Raw genomic sequence first — 20,295 nt, forward strand, 5'->3', positions numbered from 1 at the left:
AATGCACTGCTCACTAATGAACAGCCAAAATCTTCATAGCATCAAATTTACAGCCTCAATGACCTTAAATCACAAACAGGTCAGGCACAGATTTAGAAACCGGACATTAAAACTAATCAGTATTTGTAAGAGGCAATTGGTTGATTATAGACTATGCAGTATAAATACTTGACAAATCACAAGACAGACAATTTACAGGTCTATTCAATGTTAAACCACACATTTGCAGATGGAAAAAGATGCCGTTTCTACAGTGACTGATTTAAAAACAGTGATATAGTTAGCAATTTCATATTATAAGTCCGAGAGAAGACCTAAATGACAGTGTCAACATAGCAACGACTCAATTTATAAATATCACACGATGCTGTTATAGCAAAAAAAAACAATCCAAAGTGAAAAAGGGTCCGGTCACTAATATCTTGAACATGTCAAAACAAAATTACAGCCCTGACATACTTACCCCAAAAAAGGGCATTTAAACATTTAGAGATTTAAATACATTGCGTTTCATTCAGTCAAAGACAATGCATTGACAGGAGGAAAAAAACAAATTGGCCTGCAAAGTCATGTACATTTTGTACTTACAGTGGAGTTCATATCACTGGTGTAGGAGGCCAGAGTCTCCAAAAGCCTATAGGCCTATATTGGAGGAATGCTAACAGACAATGGGCAGAAACAAGTAGTCCACGTTTGCATCAGAGCTATTTTTAATTATATCAAAATGTTTTTAAAATGCCAGCAATATTGATATAAATATAGACAAGATTTTTGGATTTTAGACATACAAAATATAGGATGTGGGACAAATAATTTCGACATAACTGTTGATCAGAATACTTGACCTGCCCTGTAAAAAAGCAGCAAACTTGGAGAACAAACTAAGATACTTGCAACATGATTGCAGTCACAATATAAAAAGCAATAGTTTATGTAAAGACGCATACTTGCTTACCACCTTCCTAATCTCGCCTGTGAGGGAGGAAATGTCTCTCATTAACAGTGCAAACTACCTCAACACACCAGGTAAAATGCAGTACAAGAATAAGCAACACTACAGCACTGAAGAGTTATTGCATGAGTCACATACCTTGCCAACACCAAGCCACCTTGCCTTAGATAACCTGCCTACACCTACATCCACAGCAATGACCAGTCAAAAAAAAAAAATGCAGAATAAAAACAGAGCTGTCCATTTGTTAAACAAGCAATGTCAAATGATCAATGATCTCTTGAGACTTAAACCAGGAATCAAAAGATAAATTCAGGGCAATATAGACAGTTGAGAAAAATAAAATAAAAAGGAAAGATCATTTTTGTAAATTTGCATACCACTCCCCCAACCCGGTCCCAAAACAGGAAATTAAATTTTCACAGAACATTCTCCACTGTTACACCCCACTTACCAACACAGGAGGTTTCATTGTTTTATTGCAAAACACAACAGGCATATCATTTTAGAACGGAGATGATTTACAAGAAAATGACTATTAGTCTCAAAACTACATGAGATACAGGAGATACAGAAGCTGGAATGACCAATATTACCCGACTAAAAACAAACCGTTCATTTACAATAGTGGCAAAACAGAAAGGGAAAAAAATATATATATATTTATACTTGACTTTAGAGCTGGTCTGCGATCTAGCTTAAACACTCAAACCAATGAAATTAAGATCTTCATCATGGCGTCTGCATCCAAACATTTAACAAAGGTTTTTTCTGACAATGTAGCATTTACTTTATGTCCACTTCACATTACTGGGCCTGTGCAGAAGAAATACATAAGAAATACACAACATGTTAAGAACAGAAACATTTATTCAAAACCCCCCACCCCCAAAAAAAGAGAAGCCTGTTTGAGGAGGAAAGAGTTAGGTTGTGTTGTATCGATGACTCATCTGGAAACCTGCTGAACCTGTGGAAGTAAATGTTAGAAGCAAAAAAAGTGGGAGTGGGGACAAACTGTGTCTTTTGCACTCTACACCTGGTAGATGTGCATGTGTAGAGCAGTGCATTAGCAGGAGTGTACCTGCTGAGCCTGGGGTGCAGCTCCCATCGCCTGAGGGGCACCTTGGCCATAGTATGCTGCCTGCTGGCGGTAGTATTCTGCCCACGCTGCACTGTAATCTGGCTGACCTCCTGGCTGAGATGCCGTAGCTGCTGCTGCCTGAGGCGCAGCTTGACCTGAGATTAAATAAAACCCAAAGCATTACAGATGGAAGGTCAAGCAGAAAAAGAATCTGGCAGTGTTGTAAACCACCCCTTCATACAAGAATTTAGGATAAATTACTCCATGACAATGTTTGTAAGAGGGGGAACGACCCCGGCCACAATACCTCCGAGTGGCGGGACAGAAACCCGCTAATTTACTCTAGGGCAGCCCGAGACCACAGCAGCTCTACTGCAGAGGACTGTGAAAGAGCTGCAGCTGCCCAAAACTTAGAAAACAAAGCATCTACCATATCTTACCTTGTTTCTTATAGTACTCTTCCCACGCCTTTGTGTAGTCCTGCTGCGGCTGACCTTGACCTGAAGAGATGAGATTAAACAGACATTAATCAAGAGCTAAAACATTATAACAATTACAATGAAAATAACATGACTTATTTACTGACAATTCTGGTTAAAACATGCAACTATACTAAAAGTCTACCACCATTTTTTTATACGAACATTAAAATAACTGTTCAATTAAAACAAATTTAGTTAGCATTAAAATGTTCAAGTTTCAGGAATTAAAAAATTCAGTTACAAGTACAACTGGCAATGAAACCGTAAACTCGGGCACAAATTTGAAAATGTGTACATATGTATCCATTACATACATATACAAAACTGACCAGTATCATCTCATTCCAGTTTTTCATTGTGGCAATCCTATTCTATCTGAGACACTACAGCTCCTCATTCTGAACAGCAGGGTTTGAGACCAATATTTCTGTGGACAAGCACCAGAGACAAAACTCGGCCACTAATTTACCCCGCTAGACTCCAAATGTAAAACAGGACTGATTGGCTATTCAAGCCCTGCTGCTATTTAACCTGATCTCTCAAAGAAAATGACCTCAAGCTACATTTGGCAAAATATTTATACCCAATTTCTTGTAATATTCCTCCCAGGCCTTGGTGTAATCTGCCTGTCCACTTTGACCTGGAGCTTGCGGGTCACCTGTTAAAAATGGTACAATTTTAGAAATTGAGAACCATTCTTTCTAAGGCTGCAGAAAGTCCTCCACCTAGCTAGGTGGTGCACTTTGCACAAACAGGTCGAGTGTCTCAGAAAATGCCCTGTCCATGAATGCTAGTCGAAAACGGCCATCCCAGAACAACGTATAAAACTAACAGAAAGACAACACTGTACTGTGCAGTGATGGCTACACTGAAAGGCTACTAAGTACTACTGTACAACAGACAACAGTAGATCTAGAGTGAAGGGAGGTTGACAGTTTTTTGGAGTGCAGGTAAAAAAATTAAATACTACTACTAATAATAATAATTGTACCTTGTCCGTTGGTTTGGGTTGTGCCAGGGGCTGCTGAAGTTGGTGTCATGGGGCCCTGGGGCTGCTGTTGGTACTGAGAATAATAGGCTGCCCATGCAGCTGCATTAGCATCAGCCGCTGCTTTATCTGCAGAACAAACAACCGATACTTAAAAAAAAAAAAAAAAAAAAGCCACAAACCGACAGTGGAGGACATGAAATATAAATATATATATTTTTATTAAATAATACTTATAATAACCTTTAAAGGTCACATGTTCTACAACTTTATGGAGTTTTATTTTAGGTTTTGATGCCCTTAAGAATATATATTTGCGGTATAAGTACCAAAAACCTTTACTCATTATATTCATTATAATACTCATCATATTTTTACAGCTCCTTTCTCAGTGGGTCTGCTTAAGAACAGGTCGAAACAGGGAAACTGGAGACGGCCCATTCAATCCAGCGCTGATTCTCATGTATTTAAAGGCCGGGATACACCAAGCCGTTGGTTGGCCAATGTTGGGCCGACGGTGAACAATGGTTAGGCTAATTTGTTTGGTTTGTTCCACTCATCGGCGGCAGTTTTCCAAATTTAAAGGGGGGGGGGGTACAATGGTGTTTCATATATTCAGAGTTGTTCAGTGTTAAATAGATGGATTCTCATGCTAAACATGGCCAAAGTTTTAAAGAATAATTTAGAAGAATGACTGAGAATTTCAGTGCTGAAAATCTTACTTCCGGGTTGGTACAAGTTTTGGCAGGTTTTTTCGATCATGGATTTAATGACGTAGACGAGAGTGGAACTCCTTATATGAGCATTTCTCTCGGAAAAGCGCACCTGCGCACACGTTGACCAGAGGAGAGCGGGACCTTGCATATCAACGCACTTCATCGGGAAATAGTCGCCAGCGCTGGATTTGTTCAAGAATGTCTCCAAATAAGTGCGTTTTTGGATGTGAGGGAAAGTTTACAGTGTTCAGCTTCCCAAAGAACCCAGCATTACATGAACAGTGGATGCAGTTTGTTTGTCTGAGGCAGTAACAGTGTATCAAGTGCCTTTGTGTGTTCTGGTCATTTGAGTGATGAATGTTTTATAAACAAGGCCCAGGTCGAGACCGGATTTGCACATCGTTGGCTATTAAAACATGGAGCAATCCCAGTGATAAAAGACCCCATTCATGTAAGTACAATTGCATCAGATTTCTGTCTTTTGTTGGAAATCAGCATGTAAGTGAATATATGTTAATGGGAACACGAAACATCAGTATTATAGCTCCGCCCACGGCACGCCTCCAGGAGCTCGGCTTTTTCTGGAGAGAAAATCAGAAAGCTGTATTTTTCTTTTATAAATATACAACTAAAGACTTTTTGTATATATAAAGAATGCAGTACTACTCTATAGGTACTCAAGATTAAAAATTGATTAACAAGATTAACAAGAGTGAGAGCTCTGATTGGATGTTCAGTTTAGCGAATGAGTCAGTGCCCCAGAATTAAAGCAAAAGTGATGAAAGCAATCACGTATATAAAGGCGGTACAGACAAAAGGCAGTTTAAACGTTACGTGATCTTTCCTATTCATTCTTATGCGCAAATATTTTCACATGAGCCGCTTAAAATGATTAAAGTTATCAACTAGTGATATTCATAATGGTAAACAAGCACTGCTTTGTTTATGTTTCATATATCTGCATTTATCTCCTATATCTTTGATTCAGTTTCTCCTTTTGAATGACGAATATATACTATTAACAGCTGCTGATATGGACAGCTCGTTCCTATCACGCATGCGCAGAATGCACGTTAATTTGCCGTCAACTGCACTCTTGAGGTGTGTTTGAGTGCAGCTTTTTGGTCATGATGTTGTCTAGGGGGTTGGCAAAAGTAGAGTGAAATGGTGGGGGGGGGGGGGAGGGGGGGTGGTGTTTGGGGTGGTGACTGAAGGCAGTGACTGTCGTTCAACTTTTTCACAACAGTCACAACAGTGAAAAATCACAGCTACTTTATGCAGGTTGTAGGGCTGTGCAATTTTGGGAAAATATCTAATTGCGATTTTTTTTGACAGATATTGCGATTTTAAATTTGCAAAGTCAAGCTTCAGCTCAATATTGTCAATAATGTGCAACAACGTATGAGTATCATTACCCTGCTTTTAAAAAAAAAAATAGTTTCCATTTAAACAGTTACAAAATTCCTTTTTGTTTTAGGAATTAATCCAATAGGAATTGCTGTTGTTCTATTGGTTGCCAACTGCCATATTACATCCCATCAATAGAATCCATCAAATAGACACCATTTTAGTTTACATTAAAACCAATACAATTCCCATTATAACCCTGAAATTCAATCAATTTTCAATTGTGTTTTGGGAGGGGTTCTATATATATATATATATATATATATATATATATATATATATTTTTTTTTTTTTTTTTTTCAGCAGGCAAGATTGTAATGGTATAACTACTTTTTTAGAATGAACTTACTGAATTCCACTGGAAATATTTGTTTATTTTTTATAAAGAACTGTATTTATTTAGTCAATTATTAAAGTATTACATATGTTATATTGTATTTTGGATTTTAAGAACAAGTGGAAAATGTGCTGAATGTTTCATTTCATTCATGTGATATTAGCAAGCAGTTCGAATTTACATTCGTTTTAAACGTGGAGCCAGGCAAAAGTCGACGCAGGTTGCGCACGTGCATTAAGCCTCATCCATACTGCCAGATGCGCTCGAGGAGAGGTGCAGGGCCACACGCGAATATAACCGAGTGTTACGAAACTGGCTGCGTGAATGCGGCAAGTGTAAAAGGCTCGTCGGCGACGCAGGATTTGCACCGCATGGAGCAGAGAGGAGGGAGTATGAGAAGCATTCAGAGACGTAGTCTGTGTGTGCAGTCTTCTGAATTGGGAATAGCGAACATGCATTATAAACATTTTAAATTAATCTGTTGGGGAGATAAAGTGTAAGATGTACTAACAAAACATCTAAGAATGCATCTTTTATTCTCCGGTACTGAAAACAGAACCGATAAGGGAGCTCTTGAACGTTAATTCTTGCATTTTGACGTAGCTCTTGCAAATGACCTTTTTTGATCAGTGTCGTTTTGAAGCTTAAGTAACAACTAGGGCTGAAACGATTCCTCGAGTATCTCGATTACAAAAAATGATCGAGGCAAATTCCTCTGCCTCGAAGCCTCTTTTAATTTATTTTAAATCTCACGTCAGGTTCTTTCGCAATGATTTTTTCAAAAATGTGACAACGCGTTTACGTCACCCACAAAGCGGAAGGAGACACAAGTGTTGCGTCCGAAATCGTCAGCTGTTTTGATTTGAGGGCACGGGCAAACGTAAAGAGAACATCGTGGTGTATGTCCATTGCAAGATAGAGCTGGCATACCACAACTAGGGCCCTATGATTTCCGCGATGCAGACAACGCGGAGGGAATCGCAGAATCCAGTCATAAAAATGGAATTTACAGTTTAACGCGCAATGGCACGGAATTTGCCAAATTTTGAATGAATTAATCAAAAATAGGTCATTGCACTTACATCAAATCACGATATGGACCAATATCTGTAAATATTAAGCCGGAACAGTCTATTTAAATATGAATCCTGCATGTTCTGCATGTCTGTGTTAATGAATGGAGCAGAAGCGTGACTTCCTTTATTTACATAAAGCGTGATGCTCCGGTAATTTCAGCGTCTGCTGTCTCACTAAATAAGGACGTGAACACATGAACAACATCTCCAGAACTGCTCTGACAGTCACTTCATGAGCATTTGAACATTTGATTTGAGTAAAACTAGCGTCACATCACATACACAGAACTGCAGAATACAGCTGAACTACTAAAAAAATAAATATCCTACTACTAAAAAAAAAAAAAAAAAAAAACATTTTTTTAAGGTTTAATCTCACAACATTTCTTCCATTTTTTTATTTTAATAGTAAATCCCCTTTGTTTTCCAAAAAGTTAAGTTAATTTTCAATAATTAAAAGAAATTAAATCAATTTTTTATGTGTTTAATGTGCATCTCAGAAAATGCTTTATTTAAAACCCAATTGAATGGCACTTAATTCATCTGTCAACTTTATTGTCATTGTTCACAGTACAAGTACAGACTGAAAAACAATGGGTAATAATTAAATGTTTATTTTTGATGTATGCATTGCATTCTATGCATTTAAAAAATATATTTTTTTTCTAAAAAAGGAAACTTAGCTGTTCATTTTAAGAGACCCAGGAGACTTATTTTCTCTTGCATAATTAATATTGCACTTTAATTCAGCAAAAACACATTTTATCCGATTACTCGATGGAATTTTTGGTAGAATACTCGATTACTAAAATATTCGATTGCTACAGCTCTAGTAACAACATTATTCTATAGTTTTAATTTGCCTAACTATTGATCTGACCCTGTATATGCCATAATCACACTCGGTCTCTCTCCTGCTGTCTCTCTTTTTTTTTTTTTTTTTTTAAATGGTTGGTGTTTACGCAGTTGAGGAGAATGGAGATGCGTTCACTCTATTGGTTAGTAAGACTGTCACTCAAGGCTGGCAGTCATACATGTGCTCTGGAACAGTGTAATATCGCATCAGTTATCATGAAAAAAAAAACGTACAATTTCAGTTTTGACTATGTGGGACCTCTAAACAATAAATTAAAAGTTTGAAGTATACAGAAATACAAATATAAACCAACTAATTTAAATTTACAATAAAACCTAAGCCACCTAACCCAACTACAATAATATCAGTTACAGTACTAATAACAGGAAAGTAGACAATATTCTTTGTAGGGATGCAACAATACAGTTAGGCTTGGTTCTGGTGGCTTGGCACATCAGTGTTTTTTGCGATTAAAAAAAAACTCCTGAACATTGGAGAATAACATGGATGATTATATGTCTACTTCAAATTTCTTCTGAGAGAAGTATTATTTCTCGAGTGCTAAACGCATGTAATATCAGTTTAATTTGTACTGGAAGCCTGAGGTCAAACCTCACACAGGAACTCCACATATGTATCACAGAAGAACTAAACAGAACAGAACTCATGACACTCAAGAAATTCCTAATATAAACTAAGCCATCAATGTGACTGAATAAAAAGACAATGTTTTGAATGATGAAAAATGAACAAACACTTGACTGCAATGATGAATGGTTTATCGGTTCTTCAAGCCATCTCTGGTATTTTCAGAATTAAGTAGATTTATAATCCATTGCAAATCAACATGCCTTTTTTACAGTATAGAATATATTTTCTGCCTAATTCTGTGATACGAAGTCACATCAGATCACAAAAGAAAGCATCTGACTGATGTTGTGGAGTAAAAATATGTTAATGTTCTGTTTTGTTGGACAACAGGCTTAGATTAGAAACACATTGCAAATCATTACAAGGGAAGTTTATCTTTAGGCATTTTATTTTAAGCATGTTAATGTAGCTAGTTAATGGTAGGCTAACTACTCCAAATATTTTAATCGACAGCTCAAGCATTTAAATGGCATCGAAATCTGCGTTCTGATTCAGTTTTGTACATAACAGTCATAATGGTAACCTAATTCCAAACCAACCCTAGTTAGCACAGCTATGAAACGAGCACTTACTGGGATCTGGCTGACCTTGCTGCCAGTGGGGGTATCCGTTGCCCCAGCCTTGAGGCTGGTATGGTGCCGGGGGACCACTGTATAATAATAATAAAATACACTAAGTTTATTTTAAAAATAAGTGTCAAAGACCAAGTGAAAAAACTGACACATGCTAAACATTATGAAAGAGAAACTCCTTACTGTGGTCCAGGAGGGCCCTGGCCATAGGGCCCAGGGTTGTATGGACCCATGGGAGCAGGTGGTCCTGGTGGACCGGGAGGGCCATGAGAAGGACCTCCATGGGGCCCAGGAGGACCACCCATAGGGCTAACTGGACCCTAAGACAAACCAAAATCATTTTAAGTATAAATCAGGCAATAAATCGAGAATTTTTTTTCTGAGAAACATTTCAGAAAGACAATCAATTAATGTCTTAACCCCATAAATTAGCACATTTAGGCATAGTGAAAATCCAGGCACTCACTCCAATCTTCTCCTCGACCAGTTGTCTGGCATAATCAATCTGTTGAGGTGATCCACGGACTGTGAAGATCTTTATATTAGGGTCTGAATTAGGTGGAAGGTTTCTTTGTAACTCTATCCTGGCTCCAGACTGCTGGCTGATGTTCTTAATGGTTTCACCCCCTAGAAAACGAGAGAGAGAGAGAGAGAGAGAGAGAGAGAGAGAGAGAGAGAGAGAGAGAGAGAGAGAGAAGAAATCATCACAATGTTCATTCATTACCAATTTCTGTCATATAAAAATTGCATATCCCATTAAAGGTAAAGCAATTATCAACAATTTACCTTTTCCAATGATTAGGCCGGTCTTCATGGTAGGCACAGTGAAAGTGAATTCCTGCAGGCCTCCAGGAGGGCCCATGTTCCAGTTTCCTTGTCCACGGCCCCTCCCTCTGCCCCCATGACCAGGGGGGCCTCCGGCCTCAACACTCCTCAGCAGGTCAGATATGATATCTGCTGCATGCTGTGCCCTGTCTGGAGGCCCCATAATCTGAGCGATCCTCTCTGGTGTGGAGCCATCATCTGGAGCAAAACAACAAGTACTTGCATCAAAAGTCTGGTTGGCTAGTGATTTAACATCATGCTAACTTCCTTAGCTATTTTCATGGCGAATAACTAGTTGGAGAGAAAAAAAATTAAGATATTAAGATTTTTTTTTACATCAAAGGTTTTAAATTCAAAAGAGCATAAGCAATCTTTCTTACCTGGTTTGAACTGAATCCTCACACCAGTGTCATTCTGAATCTTTTTGATCATTTCACCATTCCTACCAATCACAATTCCCACTGCAAACCTTGGCACAGGGACCTAGAGCAACAGCAACACACTTAATAAACTGCTTTTCAAATTTCTATCTAAATGTACAAAGAAAGGTTATTCTCATAAAACCGTACATACATCCAGACTGTCTCCACCGCTTACTCGAGAACCATACTCTCCTCTCTGTTCCCGGAAACCCTGATCTCTGATTAGATCCATCACCATGTCTTTAGCTTGCTACACAGACCAAGACATTTAAATTGATTTAGATATACAGCCCATAATTTGGAATAACTTCAACGTAGAATTGCAAAGGTTTATATGTACCCACCTGAACTTTAAAAGGATCGCCAGAGATCCTGAGTGGTTTATCAGCACCTGTGTTTTGGGGTCCATCTTGAATCATGACCATTTTGACTCCAGCACGTTCCTATTACACAAGTGTTGAACAATTAAATAAGTAAATGTCTGTTAAGGAAAAAAAAACTATTTTATGGTAAAAAGTGAAAGAAAATGTAGAAACTTTAAACCAAATAACAATTTGTGCACCTTACCTGTAACTGTTTGATTGTTTCTCCTCCCTTTCCGATGACCAAACCAGCTTTGGAGGCAGGGATCATCATCTCCTGAACAGACATCCCTGGTCCATCATTGTGGTGGAATGCTGGAGAAGGTCTGCCTTTCTCTACAATCTCTGAGAGCAACCTCTTTGCAGCCCTATTACAAAAATTACATTTTTTAATTTCACCCACTACAAAAAAATACCCCACCAAAAATTTCTGAATGTGTGGAGATACTCACTGGATTGAATCAGGTGCGCCTGTTAATGTCACTGACCTCTCAGGCATGCCACCACTGTCTGTTGGGTAGAGTGCAGAATAAGCATTGCCATTTTTTTCCCCCTCCAAAGAGCTGACAACAATCAGACTTATGAAACGCAAAGCCAGGACACAGCAATTTGACTCACCAGGAGCAATCTGTATTTTGCAACCTGAATCCTGCTGTATTCTAGAAATCTGTTCTCCTCCCCTTCCAATAACTGAAAAAAAAGGGTTTAATTAGAATGGCATTTTTTTATCAGATTTAAATGCAATTACTCCAAAGCACGTAGTAATGGATATTTGTTTTTCCGAATTCGTAATGGTGCTTTTCCACTGCATGGAACGGCACGGTACAGCTCGGTATGGCTCACTTTCTGGTACTTTTCCACTGCATGGTACGACTCGCTTAATTAGTACCACCTCAGTTGAGGCTCCAAACAAGCCATACCAACACTTTAATGTGATGTGCAAACACTGCAGATCACTGATTGGACAAAGAGAATAATCATTACCAGTGTCACTGGATTTGCGACACGAGACACCAATCACAGCAGTAGACAGGGCTTGATGCTTATCTTTTTCACTACAAGGATCACATGTGTACCAAAGTTGAAAAACTTAGGAATAAGGCTGCACAATATCGGGGAAATTTTTTTTTCTGCGATATATATTGCAACGTGAAAAAAAAATCAGATGACTTCAATAGCTCTATCTGGAAAAAAGGAATCAGTGATGGGGATGATTTTGTAGGGGAGTTATTCAGCATAGGAAATAAATTACAAGCACAGATACATAACAGAACAAAGATACAAATGAAATAAGCAGTGATTTATATTTTTCAGGTTCAGTCTAAAAGTATTCAGGTACAGAAATTGAATAATCAAATGTAATATAACACTGCATGATTTTCTCTATAAATTAAACCTAATAAATCTGTGTTAAAGATACAAAAAAGTGAGTTTTCTTTGTGTTTTGTTGTTCGATTAACATTCAAGACAAAAAGCAACAGGAACATTAAACTGCTGTAAATCAATATACTGTTAGACATCCATTTTCTCTCTCAATTGTTTACCTTCACCTAAGCAACTGTGTTAACAAGGATACTTGCAGAGCACAGCATTTCAGACATAAATAGACGCACACATGTATGGAATTAAGTGTTCGTGTGCATCTGCCTGGCTCTCACCTGATGCTTTGTGACTGACTACACTGGACGCGGCATGACATGTCAAATCCCAGACAGTAAACTGATGTCGCTTTCTATTTATGACATACTGACACAAAGATCACATGGTATGTTATGGTCACGTCGCATCCAGTGTAGACAGACTTTGGGGCCGTTCACATGTCGTGCCTAAAAACACATGGAAAACGCCAGCCACACCGCTCGCTCTTTGTGTGAGCAAAGCAAACAATCAGTATAAATATAAAGATCAGTAAACTAAACTAGAGCTGAAACAACTAATCGATTTAATCGATTAAAATCGATTATTAAAATAGTTGTCAACTAATTTAGTCATCGATTAGTTGCTAAATAACTTTTATTTGCCGTAAGCGGCTCATTTCGTGCATATTTCAAATCTGCGGTGACCAAAGTGTGGCAGTAATGAGCCACCGGAGGTTTTACTCAGCCAGTACAGCAGGAGAAGTAGCGAATAGCCAATAGCTGGCCTCGTTTTAGGTCACGTGCTTCCCGAACAGCGTCTCTGCCATAGACAGTAAAAGTTCAGCGGGATGAGGAAGTACTTTACTTTGAGCCATCAAAAAAGAGGATTAACCTGTAAACTCTGCACTACTGAACTGTTTAAGGGGCCGTTCACATATCGCGTCTTTTTCATGCTCAAGTTCGTTATTTCCAATGTAGGCGCGCGGTATGCGCACTCATAATGGAAAGGAAACGCGGTCGCGACGCGCCCGTTTTTCCAGGCGCGTCCGCACTGCATCGAGTTAAAAACATCTCAACTTTTCAGAGAGCCGCAAGCGCAACGCGGGTGCGATTTTTAGAGCTTATCCTTTGCTGAAATGTCTGCCTCTTCATGGAGAGAGCACGTCATGGTTGCTTAGCAAAGGCAGATGCGCTTCTGCCCGAGCGCTTTGGAAAGAAGGAGAAAGCGGTGCGCCTAGCGTTTTCCACGCGTTTTTAGGCGCGATATGTGAATGATCCCTAAGACTTTTATTTGTGCAGATTCTCCAGTACAATGTTGTTTGCAAATGTTTAGTCGTAACAAACGAGTCGTCATTTTAACAGTTAACATTTGAGGCTTTACAAACACGTTCTGTGATCAGTTTGTCGTTTACCAGTTCATAATTCAGTCTCGCAGCCTAATTATGACTGAATGAGAGAGGTAAATGTTTAAAGATATTTGAAATGCACTTCTCTTTTTCACACAGCAGTTTTTTGTGTGTCCAATTTTTTTTTTCTGGACAACCTTCTGATGGATTTTACTTTAAATTGTGAGTTCCATTCAGGTTTCATGCCATTGGCACTTTATTCGAAGGATTGTATAGAATTTCACAGCATAAGCTATAAAGCTGTTTCCCAGTAAATAATAAAATGCAATGTACTGCAATTTTATTCTGTTTCATCCTTCTTCGTGAAAATATGTTCTGAAAGATTCCTTAAGCTTTGTTTGGGATGTTAAACTACTTTAGGAGCTCTAAAGACTGCCATGATGAAAACATTATTTGAAATCTCCTTGTGAAATTTGCTAGAGTATGGGTCAGTGTTTTGATTGCAGAAGAGTTCGACAAAGGATTACTGACACATAATAAAACAACTCCAGGTATATTTTTGATGAGGATATGACAATGCAAAATGGTTAAAATCTCTTAAAAATCTATGCTGAATGATAAAGACCCTTTATTAATAATTTACTTGGGAGAAAAATGGGCAAAACTAAAATATAAGTACATAAACCGATTAATCGATTAATCGTAAAAATAATCAACAGATTAATCGATTATCAAAATAATCGTTAGTTGCAGCCCTAAACTAAACCTCACACATCCTGCGATTAAAGTATCCATGATAGTCACATCCAATCTGCAACCTCCCACTCCCTTTCGTAAACCCCCATACAGATGTGACTTAAACTGTAATTCGTCAACTGGCCACAAAAGGGAGTCAATACCATATACTCCCCATGTTAAAATGCCTTTACAGCAGAAAAAAAAAACGTCAAGCTAGGTGGGCATGGTTTCAGCGACCAGCTCCCACCCGTCTGCCCATTTTTCGATTATCCAGGAGTGATGCGCTACCAAGATGGCGACGGCCTGCTCCACATGCTTTGGCTTCAAAAACGCTTTTCAGAAACCTTTTTTAAATAGTTCAGCTTCAGACTCTGTTTAATAGGCTAATTATGTAATAATTTATAGTCCTATTGTATGTTCATTAGATATGTGACGCCATCAAATTTTCACAATCGCTGAAGCTTTTATCACGGTATATGGTTATATCACAAATAATTAAGTAAAAAAAAAAAATTCAGCCATCTGCTGTTAAAAACTAAGCTCAGAATCGATTCAAGAGAGAATCGCGATGCCTTCAGAAAATCTCAGAACCAATGCAGAATCATTTCTCGATTTATGATTCATTCATTTATTATTCCAGCCCTAGTACTACAGTGTTTCCCGCAGAATTAGATTCTATTTGTGGTGGTGCGGTGTTTGGGGACCGGGGGGGTTAAGTTAAATATATCATAAATATATCTCATATATTTTTAGTGACAAGTACACATTTCCATTGCCAACACTTAGTGTCAGATACCTTAAAGGGATAGTTCACCCAAAAATGAAAATTCTATCATCGTTTACTCACCCTCAAGTTGTTCCAAACCTGTATGAGTTTCTTTGTTCTGCTGAACACAAAGGAAGATATTTGGAAGAATGAAAGAATCAAACAGATCTTGGTCCCCATTGACTTCCAAAGTAGGAAAAATATATACTATGGTAGTCAATGGGGACCGAGATCTGTTTGGTTACAAACATTCTTCCAAATATCCAAATATAAAGCTCATGTTTTGATTCAGATCGTGTTCGAAGAGGAAGAGCTGGTCGTGCGTGCCTCCGTTGTCAGTTTGTGAGAGGGAGGGAGCAAGCAGCGCGCAGCTCTACAATAAAATACAATTGTACCCATATTAAATAGTTTAAAAATCTGAATCAATCCGTGGCGGTCAGCGTTGATATTGTGGCGGGCCGCCACAAATTAATGAATGTATGGGAAACCCTGGTGGAAAAGCAAGCCGATCAGAGCCGTGCCGAGTCTTACAACGCAGTGAAAATGCGCCACAAGTCCACTTACTGAAGCCAACCATGCCATCTGGAACCTTGAACTCTTCTGATATAGACCTGCACAGAGATGTGAAAACAACATTAGACAAAAGGCAGAGCAGAAATGTACCATTATGTTTAAATTACAAATGATCAAATTAACCATTAAATAATAAAACTGTTACCTTGTTGGGCCACCCATGCCTCCCATTACAGATGAAAAAGCTGATGCAAATGAAAGCATGAAACTTATGAGATGAGCTACAGACATATCTTTAAAACAGTTAAATACATATTTAATAGCTAATTAGTTCCTTCTAGAAGACAATCGCAATGCTTACGATCACTTGGTGGAACCTTCTTGGTTTCTGGTTCATCTGAAGAGAGAGAGAGAGAGAGAGAGAGAGAGAGAGAGAGAGAGAAAAAAAGACCAACAGCTTAGACCAAAACACTGGAATCTAAAACAATTAGTAGCATCGCTGACCAAAGTACAAAATAAGTATATATATATATATATATATATATATATATATATATATATATATATATAAAAAAACTCACCTAAATTTTTACATTAATATAAATTTGCATATTGTGAGTCAGTGAGTATTGTTTCATACCATAAAATCCAGTCAAAATATAAAAAATTACATTAACTAAAATATAACAATATATTCATTATATAAGTTAAGAATACCACAGGATTTAAGGAGATTATACTGTGGTTTATGTTGACTATTATGCACAACAACAACAAAACCACTACAATGCACCTATGAGCTTACCTCCATCTTCAAGAGGTCTCTTCTGTCCTCCATAACCAAACTCATTGGAAACTGGAGAGGGGGATACTCCATCACCTCCTATTTTGGCAGCTATCTAAAATAATATAGTGATACGCGAAGTTCAAAAGTTTTTCAATAACTCGGTATGATTATAACACTATAACAGTGTGTGGCCTGCACTGTTGTCCTGAACAAAACTAGGTCGGACTCAGCAGCACCAAAAAAACGTAGGAAGTTGGAATTAACGTTACGTTACATGGCTTCTTCATAATTGGATGGAAATCAACATTATCAAACACATATACATTAAGGTCCTCCTACACCTTGTAACCTAATTCCAGCAATAGGTGACTGTTTGTGTAACGTTATACGCACAATATAATCACAGTTTACTTAACTGTCTAATAATTCGAACAGCTTAAACTACTAATTAGATTTTTAGCTCGTTGGAGCGAGTGTGAAATAAACTCATTTATCAAAAGCATTCGTCTTTAATTAAGCTTTAAAATGAAAGAGTAAAAAACAAAGAAATAGAAGAAAAATCTGAACACACAACTGAAACCTCTTTGTTACAACGCATCAAGGCCTCACGTTAGCACATTAGCTAACGTAACGAGACGGTTGCGTTTCATATCAATTTTTTAATTTAAAGTTTAAAGACACGAACTGTTTTTGACGTTTTCAAAAAACTCACTTGTCTGGCTCTCTGAAGGGCGTCTTTAAAAGCATCGTTCATCCCTCCACCGGTGTTTGAGGACGGCGGAGCCACATTAGAGTAGTCGGCCATGTCTGCAGGAACGGTCTTCTCGAGCTGAAGGAAGATGGCCGCGCGCGAGAGCGTGATGAAGAGAACTGCCTGCAGCCGCTTCGATCCTGACTCCACTTCCGGCCGGCACAATACCGCGAAAATGAGACAAAAGTCCTTACTGTGGTTGTTTCTGCCCAACCATAATAGTCATCATTTTAATTCTATCATGGATATTATATTTATTAATAACGATACTACCAGTAGTCCTATTACCATTACTAGGCTAATTCTGATAATAATAATATGTTTACTAGGGATGTTACGATTAATTCAACTCACGATTCGATTCACGAATTTGATTTCGCGAATTGATGCACGTTTTTGTTGTTTTTTTATATACAAAATAAGATTTAAGAAAAAATATAAATTAAATGTGTCCTTTTATTATTGCTTGGAAAAAAAATGCTGCACCATGTTTTAAAAAATTACATTTTACATTTACATTTATTCATTTAGCTGACGCTTTTATCCAAAGCGACTTACAATTGCTATATATGTCAGAGGTCGCACGCCTCTGGAGCAACTAGGGGTTAAGTGTCTTGCTCAGGGACACACTGGCGGTTCACAGTGGATTCGAACCCGGGTCTCCCACACCACAGGCATGCGTCTTATCCACTGCGCTAACACCACCCGAATTAAATATAACACTACTAATACTTATATGTCACTTGCATATTAATGCTCTTTTGTTGGATTTGATTGCTTCTATTGTCCTCATTTGTAAGTCGCTTTGGATAAAAAAGTCTGCTAAATACAATGTAGGAGGTCTTAAGGGTTTGGAACAACATGAGGGTAAGTTATTAATGACATAATTTTGCTATTTGGGTGAACTAACCCTTTAAATAAATATTGTTAAAAAATATCTTTAATTGTTTTTTCAGAGTTGTAATGTAAGACTAGCTCTAATTTATAATTCTAAAGTAATAATTTATTATTATTAATTATAATACATTTTCAGGACTCTGCTCTTTTGTCCCTTCATATCAATGGCAATCAGCTTTGCAAGGTAGGGCAGACAATGCCTGCATGGGAAAACCCCACTGGACCTTTGATTGTTTTTGAATATTTCAGAGATGGCTGTATGGGCATGTATCTGTACACTAACAGAGGTCTATCATTGTTTTGTCTGTATTTAAAATATGCCACTGTTTGATTTCCTCACCAAAATGTGTTGACGTGTCACAAAAAAATTTTTTTTTGTTGAAAAAATCAAATCAAATCAAGAGCCCATTACAATGCCTTGTGTTTGTCGAAATAAATAATTTTCATGTAAAAAAAAAATTATTGACACATGACAACAGACAAGAGGATAAAAATGGACACTCATGTCAAGCTTGATGAAGATTTAGTAAAGCTTTGAAAGGTAAACTGAGAAAAAAATAAAGCATATCTATGCAAATTATAATACTATAATGGTCTTCGACGACCTGAAGAGGGCCATCGTCCAGCGGGTCGCTCACCTATCCATATTTTGCCATTTTAAAAGACCGGTTGTATCGAGTGACCCAAGACGCTTGGACAAAAGTGAATACAACCCAATTGTTAATTCCGAAGAGCCGCAGGGAAATGCTTTTCCATGCGGCTCATTCTAATCCTATGGCAGGCCATTTGGGACTGGCAGCAACACTGAATCGCCTCATGACCCGTTTCTTTTGGCCGGGCATTCATGACAACGTGCGCAGGTGGTGCGCATCTTGTCCGGAATGTCAGTTGGTGAACCCACCGGCCGGCCAAAAAGCGCCTTTGCGCCCTCTTCCCTTAATGCAGGTCCCCTTCGAGAGAATTGGGATGGACCTCATCGGGCCTTTAGAGCGATCGGCACGAGGACATCGATTTGCATTAGTCATAGTTGATTATGCAACACGATATCCTGAAGCAGTGGCCCTCCGCAACATTTCCGCTAAAAGTGTTGCAGATGCCCTGTTTCGTCTTATCTCCCGGGTGGGGGTTTCAAAAGAAATCCTCACTGATCAAGGCACGCCGTTTATGTCACGTACACTACGCGAACTGTACGGATTGTTGGGCATTAAATTGATTCGAACTAGCGTCTATCACCCACAAACTGACTGCCTGGTCGAACGGTTTAATCGCACACTTAAATCCATGATCCGTAAGTTCGTTCATGAAGACGCCAAAAATTGGGATAGGTGGCTAGAGACCTTGTTATTCGCTGTGCGAGAGGTCCCACAAGCCTCCACGGGGTTTTCCCCCTTTGAGCTTCTCTATGGGCACCAGCCCCGAGGGGTGCTGGATGTCCTGAGAGAAACTTGGGAGGAGGGACCATCTCAGGGCAAAAACGAAATTCAGTATGTGCTGGACTTGAGAACAAAACTCCACACGTTGGGGCGGCTATCAATGGAGAATTTGTTACAAGCCCAGGACCGACAGAGCCAACATACTGGGGAACTAGATTACACAAATTTGCACCAGGAGAGAAAGTACTTGTATTACTCCCAACGTCGAGCTCTAAATTAATGGCTAAGTGGAAGGGACCGTTTGAGGTCGCACGACAAGTCGGAGATCTCGATTATGAGGTAATACGGTCCGATAGGAATGGGTCCCGTCAGATCTATCACCTCAACCTCCTAAAAAAATGGAATGAGGCGGAATCAGTGATGTTGGCAACGGTGATTGGGGGGGAGGATGATCTCGGACCAGAGGCGAATATCAAACCACAATCCCTCGCCCTGGCTCCAGGTGGAGATCACCTCTCACCGTCCCAACTCTCTGATTTAACGAAATTACAGGCAGAGTTTGTCGACGTCTTCTCGCCCCTACCGGGCCGTACTAACCTGATTCAGCACCGTATCGAGACCGAGCCGGGCGTGGTAGTTCGCAGCCGGCCGTATCGCTTACCTGAGCACAAGAAAAAAGTAGTTCAGGCTGAATTAGGCGCTATGCTTGACATGGGGGTAATAGAAGAATCCAACAGTAACTGGGCGAGCCCGATAGTTTTAGTTCCGAAAACCGACGGCTCGGTCCGGTTCTGTGTGGATTACCGCAAGGTGAATGCAGTGTCGAAATTCGACCCGTATCCAATGCTGCGGGTTGACGAATTGCTAGATCGGCTAGGCACGGCTCATTTTTATTCCACATTGGACTTAACAAAGGGCTATTGGCAGATCCCCTTGTCTCCATTATCCAGAGAAAAGACAGCTTTCACAACGCCGTTTGGATTACACCAGTTTGTTACCCTTCCGTTTGGCTTGTTCGGGGCACCAGCTACCTTTCAGT

At 39.0% G+C, this 20,295-nt stretch overlaps 2 protein-coding genes across 4 annotated transcripts in view; one reads left to right on the forward strand and one right to left on the reverse strand.

Annotated features, from left to right (window-relative positions):
• si:ch211-71m22.1 (uncharacterized protein LOC100149582 homolog) overlaps positions 1–20,295 on the forward strand; it is a 106,020-nt gene that overhangs the window by 33,477 nt on the left and 52,248 nt on the right. The window lies entirely within an intron of this gene.
• LOC132155185 (far upstream element-binding protein 1-like) lies at positions 1,415–17,152 on the reverse strand. Of its 3 annotated transcripts, XM_059564044.1 has the most exons (20): positions 16,948–17,151; positions 16,254–16,347; positions 15,810–15,845; positions 15,654–15,693; positions 15,500–15,546; positions 11,346–11,417; positions 11,180–11,237; positions 10,933–11,095; positions 10,710–10,808; positions 10,517–10,615; positions 10,324–10,426; positions 9,905–10,141; positions 9,585–9,745; positions 9,302–9,438; positions 9,119–9,195; positions 3,507–3,632; positions 3,099–3,173; positions 2,474–2,533; positions 2,034–2,188; positions 1,415–1,768 (listed from the first exon to the last, which is right to left on the reverse strand). In XM_059564044.1, exons 1-20 carry the CDS (start codon positions 17,038–17,040, stop codon positions 1,760–1,762), a joined length of 1,941 nt encoding a protein of 646 aa, XP_059420027.1. In that variant the 5' UTR covers positions 17,041–17,151; the 3' UTR covers positions 1,415–1,759. The 3 variants fall into 3 exon arrangements, with proteins under 3 accessions (XP_059420027.1, XP_059420026.1, XP_059420028.1); XM_059564043.1 differs by lacking the exon at positions 1,415–1,768 and having other exon boundaries at positions 2,010–2,188; positions 16,948–17,152; XM_059564045.1 differs by lacking the exons at positions 1,415–1,768; positions 3,099–3,173 and having other exon boundaries at positions 2,010–2,188.

This window comes from Carassius carassius, chromosome 12 (genome assembly GCF_963082965.1).
Source record: "Carassius carassius chromosome 12, fCarCar2.1, whole genome shotgun sequence".
Taxonomy (NCBI): domain Eukaryota; kingdom Metazoa; phylum Chordata; class Actinopteri; order Cypriniformes; family Cyprinidae; genus Carassius; species Carassius carassius.

What these genes read in the sequence shown, in the direction of transcription:
- LOC132155185 (XM_059564043.1), bottom strand. Translation starts at nt 17,040, where the DNA reads ATGGCCGACTACTCTAATGTGGCTCCGCCGTCCTCAAACACCGGTGGA. An exon ending in GAAGGTTCCACCAAGTGATC is followed by an intron (nt 15,694 to 15,809) that starts GTAAGCATTGCG and finishes CATTTGCATCAG; the next exon opens with CTTTTTCATCTGTAATGGGA. An exon ending in GAGGATTCAGTTCAAACCAG is followed by an intron (nt 10,142 to 10,323) that starts GTAAGAAAGATT and finishes GTTTTGCTCCAG; the next exon opens with ATGATGGCTCCACACCAGAG.